Source organism: Lissotriton vulgaris, chromosome 6, assembly GCF_964263255.1.
Source record: "Lissotriton vulgaris chromosome 6, aLisVul1.2, whole genome shotgun sequence".
NCBI classification, from domain to species: domain Eukaryota; kingdom Metazoa; phylum Chordata; class Amphibia; order Caudata; family Salamandridae; genus Lissotriton; species Lissotriton vulgaris.
The window spans coordinates 1,045,143,292-1,045,164,593 of record NC_141694.1 but is presented as its reverse complement, the minus strand read 5'-3'; the positions used below and the strand labels follow the sequence as shown (position 1 = coordinate 1,045,164,593).

General features: G+C 47.6%; 1 protein-coding gene across 2 annotated transcripts in view; it reads left to right on the top strand.

Annotated features, from left to right (window-relative positions):
* PHF10 (PHD finger protein 10) overlaps nt 1-21,302 on the top strand; it is a 678,055-nt gene that overhangs the window by 583,179 nt on the left and 73,574 nt on the right. For both annotated transcript variants that reach the window (XM_086927105.1, XM_086927104.1), the window contains exon 9: nt 19,636-19,744. In XM_086927105.1, coding sequence (XP_086783231.1) covers nt 19,636-19,744 — 109 coding nt within the window. The remainder of the gene's footprint in view (nt 1-19,635; nt 19,745-21,302) is intronic.

Here is a 21,302-nt window from a genome sequence, read left to right as displayed (position 1 = left end):
TTAGTTGTAAAAACACTGTCACAGCTCAAAGTTTAATTTCCTAAAATTCCAAGGCCAGTGACTACAAAACAACACATGAGCTAAATAACCAACCCAAACATAATTTCTTATAGAAAGGTGCTCTTATCCTCTGTCTTAAACCTTTGTGCACAAGCCGGCCATTGTTCCTCTCATCCCTTGTGCCACCCTTCTAAATCCGCTTTTAGGAATCAATTGAGAAATTAATTTGGTCCCTTCAAAAGTACTTAGCTGTGCACGTATGAGCATAAAAAAAAACGGTGGGATGAGGACAAACCATGCACATCATGAAAGAATGTATTTCGTGAGTCTGATACTCCTCATCTCAGTGCCATTAACTGAATTTTAATTTTTCAATTCTTTAGCTAGGAATTTATAATTTCGCTGTCAGGAACTAAAGCAAGCATTAGTCTCCTCACCTATGAAGCTGTATCCCCCATTGGTTTTAAATAACTTTTGTTGAATTAGGAGCTGTTCGTCAATTAGCCGACCTCATACTGTCCTCCATCTTTCATCCCAGAAGTAATGCCTTAAAATCTATGCCCCCCCCCCCCTCTTTCTGAATGTGCTCCAAACACAGTGGTATCAAACCCTTCTTCTAATACAACTAACTGAACACTGTACAACTGAATAAGATACCAGATCAAATTTGGTGAGCCCCCCAGCTGTTCGTTTCTTGATAACCTTTATAGATAACTTGTGTACACTGTACAACTTATTGCTTACAATGATCCAGGGAACTCTGATATCTAAAAGTTCTGAAATTGAGCCTCATTCACCTAGAAAAGCATAGGAAGTGTAAACTCCCTTACAACCAAATCTGGGTCCCAAATGTCCAAAGCTCTCTTACATGATGTAAGGCACAAGAACATCATCAACTTGATTGACATCTTCCTTGGTAAATCCTCACTGGGAGGCTAGTTTTGAAGCAATTCCAAAATCTGAATTACATTTTCCTCACACTGGAAGGATAATAATAAAAATTAAATTATTATTATATAGTACTTCATACCACACTTCTGCTGTTTTTGTTGTAAATAACAAATGTTACTATTCCCCACTCATGGTACTCAAATAATTGACCTTCAGGAGGAAGAGAGACTTAGTCACCCTTGTTTGGATTCAAACTTGAGACTTGCAGATCACTGCTTGCTTTATTCCCACGAGCATTCAGCTCATTGAACTATCCCTCTGGCTTGGAAAGCCAGTTTCAAATTTATAAACCAAACCATCATATCAGGCAGATCAATATCTCGTTAGATCCACACAACTGTAAGATTGTTACTGTAGTGTAATTGACTGTATGCTGAATCGCCTTCTGTTTCCTTTAAATTGTAGCATTGCAATGATTGGCTCCTGACGAAGGGTCACGTTTTTGACCCGAAATGCATTGGGTTTTGAAGAATATAATGGAGTAAAACACTTCATGGATACAATGTTTGATGATTATGTTGGATGAAACTGCATGTTGCTGAATACATTTATAAAAACAATAAATGATTGAATTTATGAATTAAACTTGCGTGAAAGAATGGAAATTAGAAAAATTGCAAATCCGAATTCAGTGGATAACAGTTATCCGTTAATGAAATAGTGCTCCCACCAGCAAGTAGGGTCTCTTCCTCTTGCAAACTTGCCAAAGCATAAATGGTCCCCAGTCTCCAACCTGCGAGAAAGCATATATTGCTTTTGTCTCTGAAACTGGTCTCCAACTTTAGAAAACCTGAAGTTGAGCATTCATTCTTGACACAAATAGGTGTCTTGCATATTGAAACTGTAACAATGTTGCCAGTGTGCACACTTCACTTTTGTTGTTCAACTATAGTTAATAAAGAGAAACACGCTATAGTGTGCATCCATGCCTGGTGCCTTGTCCGAAGGCTACCATTATTGAATATTGTACAAGTCTGTGAGAGGAACATCTACTCACTGGCAGGAGTGCGACATCAATAACAGTAGGAATTATGTTAAAAAAATGAATTCAAATTATAATCCAATGACTCCAATGTAATTCAACTCTTGTACGAATTTCAAAAGAATGTAATCTCTGTTATTCATTCGTAAACAATGAAATGTCTTCCATTCGATTAGCAATTTTCCATAATCGAATTCTCAACCCAATGCATTTCGGGTCAATAACCCGATCCTTCATCAGGAGTTATCACTCGTGATTCTTGAAAACAAAAATAACAAGAGTCTAAACACTATACAGTCCTATGTTCTAATGAACCTCATTCAACAGAAAATGATATAAAACGAAATCAAGTGAGTCCCAAAGGATCTCATGGGTGAATGCTTAAATTTCAAACCACTATGAGCAAAATGTAAAGCAACATTTTTATCACATTGTCTAGACGCAGTGCTCAAAAAGTAGTCCTGTGTAAATAAATCAAGGCGTCATGCATAAAAGACTCGCTCCGTGGCTGTGCAGGAAATCAAAAAGAACGTGAGAAATATACGCGCTGTACAAGTGAAAACCATATCGATATAGACTTGGAGCTATAGTGGAAAATAGAGATGGAACTAACAGTTCTTCATGTATTAAACCCAAACTCTGAAATCATGCAAAGCGAATATCTAAAAACAAGCTCCTGTGTAAAGTAGATATCAGAGTCCATGCAAACTTGTGGTGATTCGGAAGTGTATATTCTGAAGTGTCTAAAACGCTTACCGGGGTTCCTTCGGCCAAAAACAAGGGCTGCGGTAACAATGTATCAAAAGGAAATGACGTGCCGTATGAAAAGAACCGCTCCCATTACATAGATTTAAAGTGATACACCGCGTCTTCAATACGTGCACTGAGAATCAATCGGGTTACAACGCTATGGTTACTGCGCTGACCAATAAAGTTGTAATAGTGAAACGATTAATAAAGTGCAAAATGACTAACAACGGTGACCCCATAGTGAACAAATCCCCTCGTAAATGTGTAACTCAGCATAAAGGATTTAAAATAAAAATATACAATTATAAGTAGACATTTAACTTGTGTTGTGTACTAATTCTTAAATATTAAGCCCCAGTACCACAAAATTGATGTCTTGCATATTGAACCCACTTGTCTACGAAAATTGCAGTCATTCAGCCCTGATCGAGATCTTTCAATCATTTCCCTGTCCTACAATTTCTCTCATTACATGGTACCCCTAGTAGACATCATCTCATCATGCATATTTGTAATATGCCTGCTAATTCAGAACCCACAAATCTACTGATTCCTATTCTTTTTCGTTCTGACACTCTCATACCAACATATTTGACTTGAAACCTTAGTGTGTATTTAATTCCAGCAATGCGCATTGACTATTACTACACTTCTGCATTAACTGCTACTAGGTACTTAGTACCTAATAGCCACAGAAGTTGTGCCTATGTTTTGTTTGATATGGCCAAAATACTTCTCTGTGCGCTGCTTCTGAGGAGGCTAGATTACTTCAACAGGGTACTAGTTGACCTTCCCCAAAAATTCTTGCATCTGACAAAGCACTCTCCTGCATCTTCCTGCTGTCGTCAAATTGGCTGGTTATCCGCAAAAAGGGCATGTTGCAAACCAGTAATCTTGCTTTAAACACTGTGAATTAGCTATTCCCTCACTATTTATCTTAAATGTTAGCAAAATGTATGCCTTGTCACAACCTTTCCTTGAATACCCTAAACCTTGTGGTACTACTTCGTAACTACTGATTCAAGCTACTCCGACTATATATCTAAAATCCACTCTTAGTTAAACTGTGCTTCATCTCCTCTCCTCCAGCTTCCAACAATGTCCTCATAAGCCTGTGGATCTATCAAAACCACCTAAACAATATACCACATATCCAAGCCAATCCGTCATCTGCCTTCTGAGGTGGCATTCCCCAAAAACCATTCAGCAGAGAAGTTGATTGTTTCTGAAAAGGTGAACATTTGAAAAGTGTAAAGTCTACAATGTGTTCAGAATAACTTCTATAGTTCCCTACCAATAGCCAGCAATATAGCTGCAGTGTGACTTGTTTAGACATGGCAGTGTAGATGCGCTCCTGCGTGGTTGAAATAAGCAGAGATTGTGCACTTTCACATGCACTAAGGCTTGCAGAGAATACAGCACACACTTGATTTCCTCCAATATGGCCTCTGCTCCTCAGCAACACTGAGCGGTCAGACGGGAATTGTTAGATTTGGGGGTCTCTAGTTGGCACAGGTAGGTACTTGTGACAAATAGGGACCCTCTCCTCTTGTCAGGATAAGGGGATTACACTCCCAAAATAACCCCTGCTCACTCCCTTGGTAGCTTGGCACGAGCAGACAGGCTTATCTCAGAGGCAGTGTGTTAAGCATTTGTAACCACATACAGTAACCCAGTGACAACACTACAAATGGACACCACACAGGTTTTAGATCAAAAATAAGTATACTTTATATAGAGTTACCACAAGACCATAAACGACAAAAATACACAATACTGTTACTTTAAGATGGTAGATTTAAGCTTGGTTCAGTTCAATCAATCAAGAAAGCTTTATTCAATTGTAAAAGCAATCATAAAAGCATACAAACAATTCATTAAAAACGAATTTCTTAAAAACCATAATAATAATATTATACAAGATAAAGTTAAAAAAGAAATTACGATGTAAATCCTAAAATTTCAGACATCGTACTGTGCTAAGTAAACATTCAGATAATCATAGATTTCCTCTGACGGAGCACTTTTTTCAGAAAGGATAACATTCTCAGAACAGAGTTTGCATCGGCTAGTAACTAACTTAGGTTGCGTTGCGCTTCCACGACAAGCAATGTCGCAGCGAGGGAAATGCGGCAAAGTTCAGGTGCAAAGAAATAAAGATGTGAAGATCTTCCAGATGCGGCACGCTTCTCGGGGATGCGAGAAGTTTTCGGTTCAATCCATGGACTGCAGCGGCGACACCCTTGTTCCGCGATGCGACGGCAGCAGCTCCAGCGGCGACACTGTTCTTCCACGATGCGTGAAGCTTCCGCACGAGGCGACAACTACAGCGGCGACATCTATGATGCGACAGCAGCAGCTCAGATGGCGGCGCGCTTCTCGGGGATGCTAGGTGTGCTCTTCTTCGATACGGTGCAGTGCGACCGTTCCAGCAACTACACCCTCCTTCGGAGTTGCAACGGCAGGCACAGCAACGGCGACACGTTCCGACCTCGTTGCAAGATTCTTCTCCTGATGCGGTGCAGTGCGACAGCTCCAGCGGCGACACCCTCCTTCGGAGTTGTGACGGCGACAAGCTTCCTCTTCGTTGTGGCACGCTTCTCTCTGATGCGGTGCAGTGCAACAGTTCGAGCGGCGACACCCTCCTTCGTAGTTGCGACGCCAGGCCCAGTGACGGCGACACGCTTTTTCTCATTGAGTCGCGCTTCCAGCTCCTTGCGACACGCAGTCCCTTAGAAGGCCGCAGCAGCAGGCACTTCCAAAGAACTCTGGAGAGCTGGGGGTTGAAGTCTGTTGTCCCTGAGACTTCAGCAGGAGGCAAGCTCTTTTCCAAGCCCTTGGAGATCCTTCACAAGTTGAAAGCAAAGTACACAAAGTTCCTTTCTCCTTCCTTTGGCAGTAAGGCAACCACTGCAGGCCAATCCCCCAAGCAGCACTTCAGCATGGGAGTAGTCTCTCCTCAGTTTCTTCAGGTTCCTCTCCTATGGAAAGGTTTCTTCTTGTCGTCCAAAAGTGATCTGATTTCTTGGGATCAGGGTCCCAATATTTATACCCCAAAATCCTTTGTTCTCTGAGGGGAGAGGGGCCTTTGCCCAGTCCAAACCAGTTCTGAAGCACTCTGTTTACAGGACTCCTTCTCTTCTTTCAGTGTGCAGGGCAGAGACATCAGCTGCACCCCAGGAGGTGGAGCCAGCATTGTGGAAGGCAGGCACAGCCCTATTCAAGGTTCAGGTGCAACTCCTCCCTCCCATCTAGATGCAGATCTCTCTATTCACCACTGGGCTGACTCATCCTGTCTCTTGGAATCCCCCAGCCCTGTCACTCACAAAACCAGACAAAGGAATACACAACCTAGCAGAGGCAGGCTTGAAAGTTTTAGACAAGCAAATACCTACTTGCTAAAAGTGGTATTTGCAAACACAGAATGTTAAAACCAACTTGACTAAAAGATGTATTTTATCATTCTGAGTTCAGGCATACTAAACTCGAATTTCTACCATATTCTCTGAGACAGTTAGGATTATAAACATGTAATAATCTAACAGCCCATTCTGGCCTTTGGAGAACAGGTAGTCTTGCAATAGTGAAAAACGAAAATGGCTGCAGTTCACTTTTAGGACATGCCACACACACCAGAGCTTGTCCTGCCTTATACTTACAATGCACCCTGCCCATGGGCCTACCATAGGGGTGACTGATATGAAGAAAAGGGAAGGTTTAGGGACTGGCTAGTGGGTGCACTTGCCCAGTCAGCATGACAGTGCCAGACTGCATGCAGGCTCTGCAATGGCAGACCTTAGACACATTTTACAAGGCTGCTTCTGTGGGTGGCACAACCAGTGCTGCAGGCCCACCTGCAGTATTTAGATGTACACACCCTGGGCACACTCAGTGCACTAGACTAGGGTCTGACAAGTAAACCAAATAGTCAAACATGGAACCACTGATTAATGCATCAATTTACAATAGGGAGCACTTGCACTGTGGCACTGGATAGCAGTGGCACAGTGCCCAACGCATCTAACACCAGCAAAAATACATGAGGCAATAGCAAAAATGGAAGGGAGACCCACGCCAATGGTCCCAGGTCTAACAGGAATTCAGTTACAAAATAGTAAAATTGGTGCAACAAAAGAAACACCCAAACCCACACAAAATAAATTAAAGTTTTAAAATCAGGCTTAACAATGTGCCCCCTAAGAGTAATGTTCTCCTGGTATTCAGCAGCATGGCTGCAGAGTGGCCTTTGTAGAAGTGGCAATGTAGACACACCCCTGCTTGCTTTAAATAGGCAGCAATGGTACCCTTGCACATACTCTAAGGCTCTCCGAGGGTAGAGTGCAGAGAGGGTAGAGTACATAATACTGCTGACTACATGTCCTTAAAAAATTCATCATAAACTCATTCTGATATTGGATTTTTCTTTAGTTTTAAACATAAAATATTTTGTTTTACTATATTGAAGATGGAGTTTCACTGATCTACTTATTGACTTTAATTGTTTGTGTCTGTTGAAAGCCTGCTGCTTTATGCCATCTCTGCCATTGTTTTGATCTAACAGGTCAGTAGTTACAGTATTATTTTATTTTAGAGATTTTATAGCGCTCGCTAGACCCAGAGGTATCAAGAGTGCTCTACATGTTTAAAGATGGTAATGGTATTAAACAATAATTCAACAGCATGGAAAACCAACAAGTTAACAAAATAGAAACAGCTTGAATTTACGCATATCAAATAAACCGATAGAGCTAGGGCTATATCCATGTATAACATGGAAATGGAGATCAGATTTTGTATAATGGTAAGGGATGGAGGAAGGCATGAAGGGCAGCAGGTAGTCGGAAGTAATGTGTGAAAAAGGGGGTGGAAAGTAGAGGGGGAAATTTGGTAGGAGAGGGGGGAGTGGGAGATGATGGGAAGGACTATGAGAGGGAGCGGATGAGAGCAGTCGGGAAGGGAGAAAGGTGAGCCAGTAGGATGTAGAGGGTAGGGGAGGGAGTAGGGAGACCGTAGGAAAGTAAGCGGGACCAGAAAAGTGGAAGGGGTTAGGGCGAATTCAGGGCGCTGGTTAAGACTCCCAATATTTATTGAGGAGGTGCATTTTGAGGTCTTTTTTAAAGCTAATGTAGGAAGGGTTGCTTCGTAGGTCTTTGGGGAGGGCATTCCAGATGTTTGGGGCATTACCGGAGAAGGAGGGGGATTGTGTGGATTTCAATTTTAGCAGGGGTGGGACTAGGGGGAGAGCGTTTGTGCTTCTCATAGGTCGTGTGCTGCCCACTTTGCAGAGTTTATTGGCGAGTTATGGCGGTGTATTTTGATGGAGACCTTTGTGTGTAATGCAAGCAGTTTTGTAGGCGGATCTAACTTCGAGGTGTGACCATTTAAGGGTTTTGAGGGCTGGGGAGATATGGTCGAAGCGTTTGCTGTCGGGGATGAGTCTGGCTGCAAGGTTGAGCACAGATTTGTGTGGAGCAAGATGGACCTTGGGGATTCCGGTGAGGATGGCATTGCCGTAATCAATATGGGAAAGGACCAGAGATTGGACTACTAATTTAAAGTCATCAGTAGGAATAAAGGGTCTAATTTTCTTGAGATGACGGAGAGTGAAGAGGGCTCCTTTAGCTGAGTTTTTGATGTGCACATTGAGAGTTAGGCTATTATCGATGAAGATACCAAGAGATTTTACTGAGATTGATAAGGAGAGTGAGCAGTTGAGGGCATTAAGGTTGTAGATTCAGGTTTGAATGGGGAGAGGGTTGTTTTTAGGGGAGAAGAGAAGGATTTCAGTTTTTTGGGGGTTAAGTTTGAAATGATTTAATTGGAACCAGGATTGAATGTTAGTAAGGGTGTTGTTAAGGTATAGGATGTCAGTGTGGGTTTTGATCTTATGGTAGAGTTGGGTATCATCGGAATAGAGGTGGTAGTTGATTCCAGCTTGTCTAAGACTAAGGGAGGGAGCTTCCATAAAGAGAGAGGGAGAGAGAATAGATCCCAGGGGGACTCATAGGGAGACCGGAGTGGGGTTTGATAAGCAGTCGTGAATTTTGATTTCCTGTGTTCCGTGTTGGAGATAAAAGACAAATCATTTATGGGCAGTACCATTGAGGGCGAAGCAATCTCTCAGAACGTTAAGTAGAGCTGAGTGGTTAACTGTATTGAACGCTGTTGAGAGATCCAGGAGGATAAGTAGGCAGGTCTTGCTATTGTTGAGGGAGTGGTAGATGTCATCGACAATGTTAAGCATGGCAGTTTCGGTGCTGCAACCGTTCCCGAAGCCTGACTGTCCAGTCCAGTAAGTTGAAATTTTCAATGTGTTCATCCAATTGGAGCATGAAACATTTTTCGAGAGCTTTGGAAAGAAGGGAGAGGTTAGAGATGGGGCAGAGATTGTTTAGGTCATTGGGGTCGGCCATAGGGTTTTTAAGAATGGGAGGGATTTGTCCAAGTTGAAGGTAAAAAGGGACACAACCTGTGGTAAGGGAGGTGATGATGAAAGAGGTCCAAGTTGGGTAAATGATGTGCTTTAGGTCTTGGACAAGGTTAGAAGGTAGGGGAGGTTTAGTATGGGAGGACGGTTTTAGTTTAGCAATGATCTTAAAAACTTCGTGCTCAGTTACAGGGTGGAAATTATGCCAGGAGGCGTTGTTTTTTACTTGTGAGTTAGGGAGATTGGTTTCAAGAGGTGTGGTTGTGGGAAAGTGTAGAGAGTGGTTATGGGGAGGTTTCAAAGTGTGTGTGTGTGAGGAGTAGTTAGGGTGAGGTGAAGTAATAGGCAAGTTTGAAGTGGGGTCAGGGGGTGTGTGGAATGCGGTATAAGTTTTTGAGATGATGTCAGGAGAGTGTTGGGAGGTGGTTGGGATCAGAGTTGGAAAGGAAGGATTGCTTTATCTTTGCAATTTTTTCCGAGAAGAAGTGAGCAATTTCTCCACATCTAGCAGTCGAGGCCAACACAAATGGAGGTGCGGAGGATGTTTGGTTACGAACGATGTTGAACAGTTCTCTGTATCTATTTTTGGCCCAATCGAGTTGTGTACTGAAGAAGGACGCCTTTTCGTTAAAAATGTGTTTCTTGTATGTCGAGCTAGTCCAAGATGTGAGGGAGAGTGATGCTGTCTTCATGTTCTTTCGATTAGTCTGAGTGTGAGCCTTTTTTTGTTGAGCTCGGAGTTAAACCATGATTTGGAAGGGATGTTTCTTAGATTTTTTGAGTTTAGGCGGGCCATTTGGTCTAAGGCATCGGTGACCGCTTTATTAAAGTGTTCAGTAAGCTCATTTGCGTTTTGTGAGGGAGGGATGAGGAGAAGAAGTTGAGCATGAAGTTAAGACTCGAGTTCAGCAGGGGGGATAAGTTTTAGATTTCTGGTACATTTCCTAGGTTTAATGATTTTAGTTGGGGGAGGTGCTGTGGTAGCAATGGTGAGAACAGTATGAGGTGGTGGTCGGACTATTCGATGGGGACGATATTGGACAGGAAGGCCAGATCCTTATTGGTAATAATAGCGTCCAGGATTGTTCCTTTAGTGTGGGTTGGGAACTGACAGTTGTTCGAGGTCATTAATCTCAAGAAGATTGGTGAGGAGGGTGGTTGTGGGATCATCAGTACCGTTCCAATGGAGGTTGAGATCTCCAAGGAAGAGATTTTTAGAGTTGGATATTGAGGATTGTGTCAGATTGGCGGATAAATCATCAACAAAGGGATGAGGATTTCCAGGAGGGTGGTAGATAGTATGTAGATGAATTGGGTGAGAACCTTGTATTTTTAGTTCAGCTTCAAGGTATTCGAAGGTAGAGTGGTCGGAATTGTTAACAAGGGAGAGCTGAAGTTCGTTTTTGAAGATTATGGCTAAACCACCACCCATTCTGTTGGGTCTGTCTTTTCTAAGGATAGAATATCCTGGGGGGGGAGGAGTATGTCGAGTATACTCGTAGAGTGGTCATTGAGCCAGGTTTCCGTAAGGAACGCAATGTCAATGGATTCGCTAAGGATAGTTTCAGAAATTTCAGTGGCATGTTGGACAGCAGATAGACAGTTCACAAGCATGCAGGCGAGTGGGTTGGGCTTGCTTTTGGGGGGTGGGCAGGTGTAGATGGTGGTGAGTTGAGGAGGGGGTCTGGGGGAGACGGGAGATAAGGGGATTCTATTAGTCCCCAGAATAACGGGGAGGTTAGAGTAGGGAAGTGGAGGATTATTGATTGATGAACTAGGATGGTAAGAGTTGCATAAGTCAGTAAGGTCGGACGGGGAGAGCTGGCAAGAGGAGCGGAAAGGGTCTATGCATACGGCAGCGGAGAGGAGTAGTTCTCCAAAAATTGTAGTGAGTGGGGTTTTTTCGGCCGGCATAGGGATAATTTGTCCGGTTGAGGAGGGTTCTGGAGCAGTGGGAATTAAAATCACTAAGTCGAGTGAGATCTCTCGTCAATGTGGAGAGATTGTGTTCTATATTGCGTAGAGTCTGGTTTATTAGAGTGAGGGGGGACATTGTTTGGGAGAGTGAGGGGGATAGAGTGATCTGTGTTTACTGTGGAAGGAGGTCTGTTATGTGGAGGGAGTGAGAGGCCAGTGGGGGGAGTAAGAGGAATGCTAAGGCTGTTGGGCGTGAGGGGATGCATGATGGGGACAGGAGATTCGAGACCTCAGAGGATGAGGTATGAGATGTTAGAAGGGCGTGAAAAGTATGGAGAAAGACAGCATCAGAGTTAGTGGGTGGTGTGTAATTCTGGGAGTGAGATAATGGTTTCTCAGAGGAAGATGATGGGGCTGTAGGGGGCACGAAAGGGGATTCAGGGTGGAGAGGTAGGGATTCAGGTTGGGGAGAAAGTAGGAAGGATAGGGGAGAGAAATAGAAGTATTATGGGTTGGAGGGGAAAGGTCGTTAAGGTGCGTGTGTGATTGGGAGAGGGGGTGTGTAGTAGGGATGTTAGGAAGAGGGAGGGTCGTTGGGGGAGCGAATATTTGGATGTCGATGATTGGGGGATGGCATTAGCTGTAGAGATGTCAGGGAAGGGGGAGAATGATGTTGATTGGGGGATGGTATTGTCTGTAGGGATGACAGGGGAGGGGAAGAATGGGGTTGGATGTAAGGGAGAGAACGGAAGTTTGTTGTGTGGTTGGGAAGACGGAAGGTTAGGAGAGGATTTGTATAGTTGGAAGGTCAAGGTGCTGAAGTGGTGTTCAAAGATGATGAGGTGGGATTCAGCGGCTTGTATGAGGATGTTACCCGATTTGAAAATGGAGATAGCAATTTTGCCTGGAAAAGTTGGGGAGGGAGTGGTGGATAGTTTAAAGCCATAGGGAATTTTAATTGAGTTAGTGACTGGGAGATATTGTCGGAAGATGCTTTTCCATTTGGAGGGGCGTTTGGAATAGAAGATGTAGTTGGTTTTAATGGGGGAAGTGAGGCTGATGTAGTTATCAACAATAAGTGATTCAGGGTTTCGGATGAGAAGTTTGTGTTTAAAAATTTTCTTTGAGTTTTTTGAAAGATTGGGGGGTAGAGAATGGACCATGAGTTGGGGCCATGTATGGAGAGAGTAGAGTCATGAGGCATGTGAGCGTGGTTGAGGGGGCATGTTGGGTCAGTGATGTGATGCAAAGAGTTGAAAGAGAGCAATTTAATGCAGGTAGTTAGGGGGTAGGAGGACGAGAGCGAGGTCGGTGCTAGAGGGGTGACAGGTGGGAGAGTCGGGTAGGGGATGGGGCAGGAGTTCGTAGTGACAGTGGGCGCAGGAAGGGAGGGGGTCAGTGCTAGAGGGGAGAGAGAGAGGACAGGTCGGTGAGTTTGTTAGGAGACGGACAAAAATTTAACAATCGTTATGGGCCTTATAAAAGGAGGGGGCTCAGTGGAAGGAGAGGGGGGGTTCGGTGCTAGGGGAGGAGAGAGGGGGCAGTGGTAAAGCAGGAAGAGGGGCTGGAGTATATTAAGAAAGGGAGCAATATGTGTGAGTATAGGGCAGTAAGTTACAAAAGTATTCACAGCCACATATGGTAGTAAAGGCATAGAAAAAATATAAATAACATTAGAGGGCCTAGTAGGTCAGATTACAAAAGCATTCGCAGGCTAGATAGTAGTTAAAGTTACAGGCAACAATAGAATATAAATAACATTAGAGGGCCTAGTAGGTAGTCAATGGTGAAATAGAATTCTGAATTGTCTGTCACCAGAGCAGAGGGGCTGAGGGTTGAACGGAGACATGGCGATTTAGTAGTCTGGTAATAGTTCAGGACAGGAAAACTCCAGCGGCGATTAGATGTGGTTCGGAGGATTCACTTAGAACCATTTTAGGTTCACAAAAGCTACTGAGTTAAATAAGATAATTATCTGCAGTTATAACCAGATTGGTAAAATCAACATTAAATAATGTTCAGTGATTATGCCCAGGCTGAGGCAGTCTGAGTGCCAGGGAGGGCGTGGTTGGTCTGGTTAATGACTTGCTCCGGCTTAATTATACGGCCTCGAGGTTAGCCATCATGGAGAGAGATGTGTACCGGCGCCGTTTTGGGAATAGCAGAGTATCGCCATTTAAGGAATCTGTTTAGGTAAAGTCATCTCGGTAATGTGGGGGTACCGTGCAGCATCACGTTCGAAGCCTCCCTTTGTAGTTCCAGTACTCCGGAGCAAACCATCAATGTGATGGTGAGGTTAGGATGAAATTATCCAATTGGCCGACAAGCATGTCTTATCCGAAGAGCATGGATGCTGATTAACAGGGAAGCTCTTGAACCAGTCCTGTGGGAAAATGGCAACATGCCCACTCCAAGATGGCCACCCAATGCAGAGGGAGGAGCAGGCCCATTTCTCTTTCAGTGACCGACCGATCGTAGAGACCGTTGGGGGGGGGGGGGGGGGGCGACCCTCTACGATACCTATGACCAGAGGACAAAATGGATGCCCACCAACAGTAACAAGGCTTAACAAAATGGCTATCCATCAATGATCACAATGGTGCTCGGGAACACCACACCGCACCCAGCAAGCACATGGAGATTAATAACATAGACCAGGCTCGCATGGCAACCGGTAGGCAGAGCAGGAAGAGCAGGTGGTCCCTGCAGGCAAGCCAGAGCAGCAGTCAATCACGCTTCAGTGCATCACTCATCCGGGCGCCCCCGCATCCAGCTCTCACCTCATTGCTCCGGTCTGAAACGATGCGGAGACTATAGATAATCACGCTGCAGTGCAATGCTCCTCCGGAAGCCACCACACCCAGCTCACACCACATTACTCAGGGCAGAAACTATGCGGAGGCAAGAGGGGACAACCAGAACTCTGGGGTTAGTCCCGGGACCCCGCATCAGGTGGGGAGAACTAGGCCATGACATGTTCCGCTTCTGCGTCAGGCAATGCTCAACAGGCTCAGCTGGCAGCAGGCTCCTCCGCCTCCCCTCAGGAGGAGCGGGTATCCAATGCTGTGGCCGGAAGAAACACCAACAGAGCAGAGCGGTCCCCACTGGCTAGCCCCAAAGGAGCCTTTCTCCTAAATTATTAGTATTCATCTCTTACTCTATACATAGCATGTGAACTATCGAGACATTCTTGCTGCAAAAAGCCATTTACTTCACTGCAACAAGAGTTTTTTAGCTTTGGATATTTAATAGATTCACATGCTTTAGTCATTCCTGGTGATTAGCTGTACACAACACTGGCATGCCTCAAAGGTTGTGAAATAGAGTATACTGAGAAGCCCATGCACCTAACTAAAGTCCAACATTTCAGCTGAGGTGATTGTGGTTTGGACCCCACTCACCCAGAGACAATCATACTTTAGATTTCTACTTCACGTTGTGTGAGTTCCTTATCAACTATTCTTATTTCTTTAGAACCGTTAGTCCGCTTTTACATTTCTCTTACTATTTCCAAATTTCCTAGATTCCTGCAACCCCTGTAGCAGCCTTGCCAATGGATGAGTAATATTTTGGGGGAATTTGGGCTAGAAAGAATATATTGCTGAATTGACTCATAATCCACTCTTTTCTTATCACACTTGTGGGAAGAAGGGACTGTTCCTTGATGACCCTCCTAATTAGAAAATATTTACTTTCTCCACTCCCCGTTACTACCCCCCCACCCGCTCCCCGTTGCTGAACCGCCTCCTCCTGCTCCCCGTTGCCGACACCCTCCCGCCCACTCCATGTTGCTGACCCCCCCTCCCACCCATTCCCTGTTGCTGACCCCCCTCCCACCCATTCCCTGTTGCTGACCCCCCTCCCGCCCACTCCCTGTTGCTGAGCCCCCTCCCGCCCGCTCCCTGTTGCTGATCCCCCTCCCACCTGCTCCCTGTTGCTAACCCCCTCCCATCCGCTCCCTGTTGCTGACCCCCTCCCACCGCTTTCTTTTGCTGACCCCCTCCCCCAGCTCCCTGTTGCTGAACCCCCTACCGCCCGCTCCTTGTTGCTGACCCCCTCCCGCCCGCCCCCTGTTGCTGACTTCCCTCCCGCCCGCTCCCTATTGCTGACCCCCCTCCTGCCTGTTGCTGACACCCTCCAGCCCACTCCCTGTTACTGACCCCCCTCCTGCCCACTCCCTATTACTGATCCCCCTCCCACCCGGTCCCTGTTGCTGATCCCCATAACACCCACTCCCTGTTGCTGACCCCCCTCCCACACGCTCCCTGTTGCTGACCCATCCCGGTTGCTGACCCCCCTGCCCGCTTGCTGTTGCTCACCCCCCTCCTGTGAGCTCCTTTTTGTTGACCCCCTCCCACCCGCTTCTGTTGCTGACCCCCCTCCAGCCCGCTCCCTGTTGCTGACCCCCCTCCTGCCCGCTCCCTGTTGCTGACCCCCCTCCTGCCCGCTCCCTGTTGCTGACCCCCCTCCTGCCTGCTCCCTGTTATTGACCCCCTCCTGCCTGCTCCCTGTTGCTGACCCCCTCCCGCCCGCTCCCTGTTGCTGACCCCCTCCCGCCCGCTCCCTGTTACTGACCCCCTCCCGCCCACTCCCTGTTGCTGATCCCCCTCACACCCACTTCTTGTTGCTGATCCCCCTCACACCCGCTCCCTTTTGCTGAACCCCCCCTCCCTCCCGCTGTTGGTGATCTGCCTCCCGCCCGCTCCCTGTTGCTGACCCCCCTCCCTCCCGCTCCCTGTTGCTGACCCCCCTCCCGCTCCCTTTTGCTGAACCCCCCTCCCGCTCCCTTTTGCTGAACCCCCCTCCCTCCCGCTGTTGCTGAACCCCCCCTCATGCCCGCTCGCTGTTGCTGAATCCCCCTCCCGCCCGCTCCCTGTTGCTGAACCCCCCTCCCGCCCGCTCCCTGTTACTGACCCCCTCCCGCTCCCTGTTGCTGATCCCCCTCAAACCTGCTCTCTGTTGCTGAACCCCCTCCCGGCCACTCCCTGTTGCTGATCCCCCTCCCACCCGCTCCCTGTTGCTGATCCCCCTCACACCCGCTCTCTGTTGCTGAACCCCCTCCCGGCCGCTCCTTGTTGCTGATCCCCCTCCCGCCCGCTCTCTGTTGCTGACCCCCCTCCCGCCGCTCCGTTGCTAACCCCCCTCCCTTTTGCTGAACCCCCCCTCCCGCTCCCTGTTGCTGACCCCCCTCCCGCCGCTCCCTGTTGCTAACCCCCCTCCCTTTTGCTGAACCCCCCCTCCCGCCCGCTCCCTGTTGCTGAACCCCCCCTCCAGCCAACTCCCTGTTACTGACCCCCCTCCTGCCCACTCCCTATTACTGATCCCCCTCCCACCCGGTCCCTGTTGCTGATCCCCATAACACCCACTCCCTGTTGCTGACCCCCCTCCCACACGCTCCCTGTTGCTGACCCATCCCGGTTGCTGACCCCCCTGCCCGCTTGCTGTTGCTCACCCCCCTCCTGTGAGCTCCTTTTTGTTGACCCCCTCCCACCCGCTTCTGTTGCTGACCCCCTCCAGCCCGCTCCCTGTTGCTGACCCCCCTCCTGCCCGCTCCCTGTTGCTGACCCCCCTCCTGCCCGCTCCCTGTTGCTGACCCCCCTCCTGCCTGCTCCCTGTTATTGACCCCCTCCTGCCTGCTCCCTGTTGCTGACCCCCTCCCGCCCGCTCCCTGTTGCTGACCCCCTCCCGCCCGCTCCCTGTTACTGACCCCCTCCCGCCCACTCCCTGTTGCTGATCCCCCTCACACCCACTTCTTGTTGCTGATCCCCCTCACACCCGCTCCCTTTTGCTGAACCCCCCCTCCCTCCCGCTGTTGGTGATCTGCCTCCCGCCCGCTCCCTGTTGCTGACCCCCCTCCCTCCCGCTCCCTGTTGCTGACCCCCCTCCCGCTCCCTTTTGCTGAACCCCCCTCCCGCTCCCTTTTGCTGAACCCCCCTCCCTCCCGCTGTTGCTGAACCCCCCCTCATGCCCGCTCGCTGTTGCTGAATCCCCCTCCCGCCCGCTCCCTGTTGCTGAACCCCCCTCCCGCCCGCTCCCTGTTACTGACCCCCTCCCGCTCCCTGTTGCTGATCCCCCTCAAACCTGCTCTCTGTTGCTGAACCCCCTCCCGGCCACTCCCTGTTGCTGATCCCCCTCCCACCCGCTCCCTGTTGCTGATCCCCCTCACACCCGCTCTCTGTTGCTGAACCCCCTCCCGGCCGCTCCTTGTTGCTGATCCCCCTCCCGCCCGCTCTCTGTTGCTGACCCCCCTCCCGCCGCTCCCTGTTGCTAACCCCCCTCCCTTTTGCTGAACCCCCCCTCCCGCCCGCTCCCTGTTGCTGAACCCCCCCTCCCGCCCGCTCCCTGTTGCTGAACCCCCCCTCCCACCCGCTGTTGCTGAACCCCCCTCCCGCCCGCTCCCTGTTGCTGAACCCCCCTCCCGCCCGCTCCCTGTTGCTGACCCCCTCCCGCTCCCTGTTGCTGACCCCCTCCCGCTCCCTGTTGCTGATCCCCCTCACACCCGCTCCCTGTTACTGATCCCCCTCACACCCGCTCTCTGTTGCTGAACCCCCTCCCGGCCGCTCCTTGTTGCTGATCCCCCTCCCGCCCGCTCTCTGTTGCTGACCCCCCTCCCGCCGCTCCCTGTTGCTAACCCCCCTTCCTTTTGCTGAACCCCCCCTCCCGCCCACCCGCTGTTGCTGAACCCCCCTCCAGCTCCCTGTTGTTGAACCCCCAACCCGCCCGCTCCCTGTTGCTGAACCCCCTCTTGTGGCTCCCTACTGCTGACCTCCCGCCTGCTACTTGTTGGTGATCCCCCCTCCTGCCTGCTCCTTGTTGCTGACCCCCCTCCTGCCTGCTCCTTGTTGCTGACCCCCCTTTCGCCTGCTCCTTGTTGCTGACCCCCCTCCCGCCTGCTCCTTGTTGCTGACCCCCCTCCCGCCCGCTCCTTGTTGCTGACCCCCCTCGCGCTCCTTGTTGCTGACCCCCCTCCCACCTGCTCCTTGTTGCTGACCCCCTTCCCGCTCATTGTTGCTGACCCCCCTCCCGCCTGCTCCTTGTTGCTGACCCCCACTCCCTCCCGCTCCTTGTTGCTGACCCCCACTCCCTCCTGCTCCTTGTTGCTGACCCCCATCCCACCTGCTACTTGTTGCTGACCCCCCTCCCACCCGCTCTTTGTTGCTGACCCCCCACCTGCCCGCTCCTCGTTGCTGAACTCCCCTCCCGGCCGTTCCCCGTTGCTGACCCCCTCCTGCTTGCTCCCTGTTCCTGACCTCTCTCCTGCTCTCTACCCGTTGCTGACCTCCCACCTGCTCTCTCCCCGTTGCTGACCTCCCATCTCGCTCTCTCCCCGTTGCTGACCCCCTCCCGCTCCATGTTGCTGACCCCCTCCCGCTCCATGTTGCTGACCCCCTCCCGCTCCACGTTGCTGACCCCTCCCGCTCCACGTTGCTGACCCCCTCCCGCTCCACGTTGCTGACCCCCTCCCGCTCCACGTTGCTGACCCCCTCCCGCTCCCCGTTGCTGACCCCCTCCCGCTCCCCGTTGCTGACCCCCTCCCGATCCCCGTTGCTGACCCCCTCCCGCTCCCTGTTGCTGACCCCCTCCCACTCCCCGTTTGCTGACCCCCTCCCCGTTTGCTGAACCCCTCCCCGTTTGCTGACCCCCTCCCGCTCCACGTTGCAGACCCCTCCCGCTCCACGTTGCTGACCCCTCCCGCTCCACGTTGCTGACCCCTCCCGCTCCACGTTGCTCACCCCCCTCCCGCTCCACGTTGCTCACCCCCCTTCCACCCACTCCAGGTTGCTCACCCCCCTCCCGCCTACTCCACGTTGCTGACCCCCTTCCCGCCCGCTCCCAGTTGATTTACAACCTGGTTAAAAGGCATTTGCAAAACAAATAGGTCCACAAGGCGCTACCTATTGTTTTTTTTCAATGCTTGTTTTTTGTAGTTACACTTGTATGTTGTAAGTATATTATTAGGTTACAGTAATTAAAAGCTAATAGTCTTTTTTCTTTACGTCAGTAAGGATTGATATTGACATCTGACTGTTAAAAAGCAACCATAAGTAACTACTAAAATTATTTTCATTGCTTCTTTCTGAGCAATCTGTTCTTTTTAATTTTTTTTTTTTACCTTGGACTAGAAAATGTTGTTCCTTGGGAAAGAGGGTGCAATTTTTTTTGTTTTTTGTTTATCTTATAAGGGACAAGCATGTAAGCCATTGGCAATTGTCGAATTGCTAAATTCCCTGATTATGATTGGGAAAATAACAATGATTATAAAATGTGATTACTTTATGTCGAGTAAATCATTAACAGAAATGTTTGAACTCCGTACTACTTGTAGAGTGAAAAGCCATATATTAAGTTTTGGGACAAGAAGCATTTTGGCATTTTCTAAAATGTTGCTGTCTTTTATACACTCATATCTCAAATTGCTCATAAAAATCGTAGAAGTTCAGCAGCAGCAATCTACTGTCATGTATTAACATTTGATTGAGGTCTAGGACAGAGATTTCAGTAGTGCTTTGTGACGTTTTAAAAGTTTTTCCTTAAGTCCTTGCAAGGTTTTGAACTTAGTACATATCTCTAAAGAGTCGTAATGCTATTGCCTTTTCTACTCTTTTAGCTGAAAGTTAGCCCAAATGCCCTGTGTGGAATTTGTCTGAAGGGTAAAGAGTGCAACAAGAAAGGAAAGTCTGAAGCACTAATACAATGTTCTCAGTGTGAAAATAGTGGTAAGTGGAATGTTTACATGCTTAGGAACGCATTCTTACATTTGTTTGAAAGGAATATTTGTTGAACTCTTCTTTGGAAAACAATCTTAGAAAGATATTAAATATTATGTGTAAATAATGCTCTATCTGATAAATAAATCAGAGGCTGTTCTAAAATATAGTTATTTTTCAGTGTTCAGAAGAGAGGTGGGGTGGGCACGTAGACCTGTCAACCGGTTAACTCTCCCACAACCACCCACCCACAAACACCTTTCACGTTTCGATCTCTTCTCCCAGTCCATTTTTCATAGCTCTATAGCTAAGTTTGCACAATTTAAAATCACTTTTATAAATGCATTCATGGTTGCCACATGCAAATTTTGTCTAACAATGCAGCAGTAGTTCACATATTAATAAGGAAGCAGAGATCAGTTCCAGAAACTCATGGACACATTTCCCAGTGTGAATGTTTACATATTTCAGCATTTTTCTTCATTCACCAGGACAAAGAAAACATAATTCTTCAGAGGTTACAGATGGCCATATACCATTATTATTAGTGTACTACTGCATGATCTCACAAGGGATCCAGTTCATAGCCCTATCAATGAGTTTCCATTGAATTGAAACCCTTGCAGATCCTATTGTGTTATCCCCTATTCTTACTAAAATACAGTATCAAGTTTGTGACACTGTTTCAGATTCCCATTCCATTCGAGCTGGACTTTTATTTCTAGGTTGGTGCCAAGATTGATTTCCATTTGGTGTTCCCATCTGCTAGGGCAGTGGTTCTTAACATTTAGACTTCCAAGGACCCCCCTTCATTGGGGGGATTGATCTTCTTTGCAGAACATTCTGGAGTTTATACCTCCAGAGATCACACAGTGAAGGTAAGTAATCTAGTACAGTATGTGCGTGGAGGACTTGGGTATTCATATTGGTACCCAACATGGCATCAATGATGTGTTTAGGGATTATATGAACAGCTGTATGTACAAGAGGAAATGGTTGGCACGAGTGCTATTAACAGGCTCCTGGTGAAGTCTGACATTCTCTAATAAAAGAGAGAGGGACCCCAAAGCCAAAGGGACAGGGTACCAAAACTGACTTCCGTCACAAAAGATTCCCTTTGGGCACCTTATTTTAGAGACACCAAGTCTTTCAAACACATAGACAAATATTAATAGAACACAAAGGCCTACCCATTGAAGCAATGCAAATATCTTCTGGGTTTTAAAATAAATTCTGTTTAAATTTCAGAAGATTTTGGGAAGACAGTTAATATATTCCTGATGAAGGCGGCTATATCTTAAGTGTCCGCCGAAACGCGTTGAAGCAAAGGGAGAAGTACAATATACACTTATCAAGGATAATTCTGACTGTTGCGGAATTAACTCTTTGTTTTGTACCTCCTCTTTTTTGAGTATAGGAAGTGTTTTATGATTTTCTGTATGTAATCTGTTTCTTCTTTCATATTGTCTGTGTTCCCAATTTTAATTATGTTCCAATTTTAATTATGTTTCAATGTATATGAATAAACTGTGCAGGCTGATTTTATTTGTTTTTATTGTTATTTTTT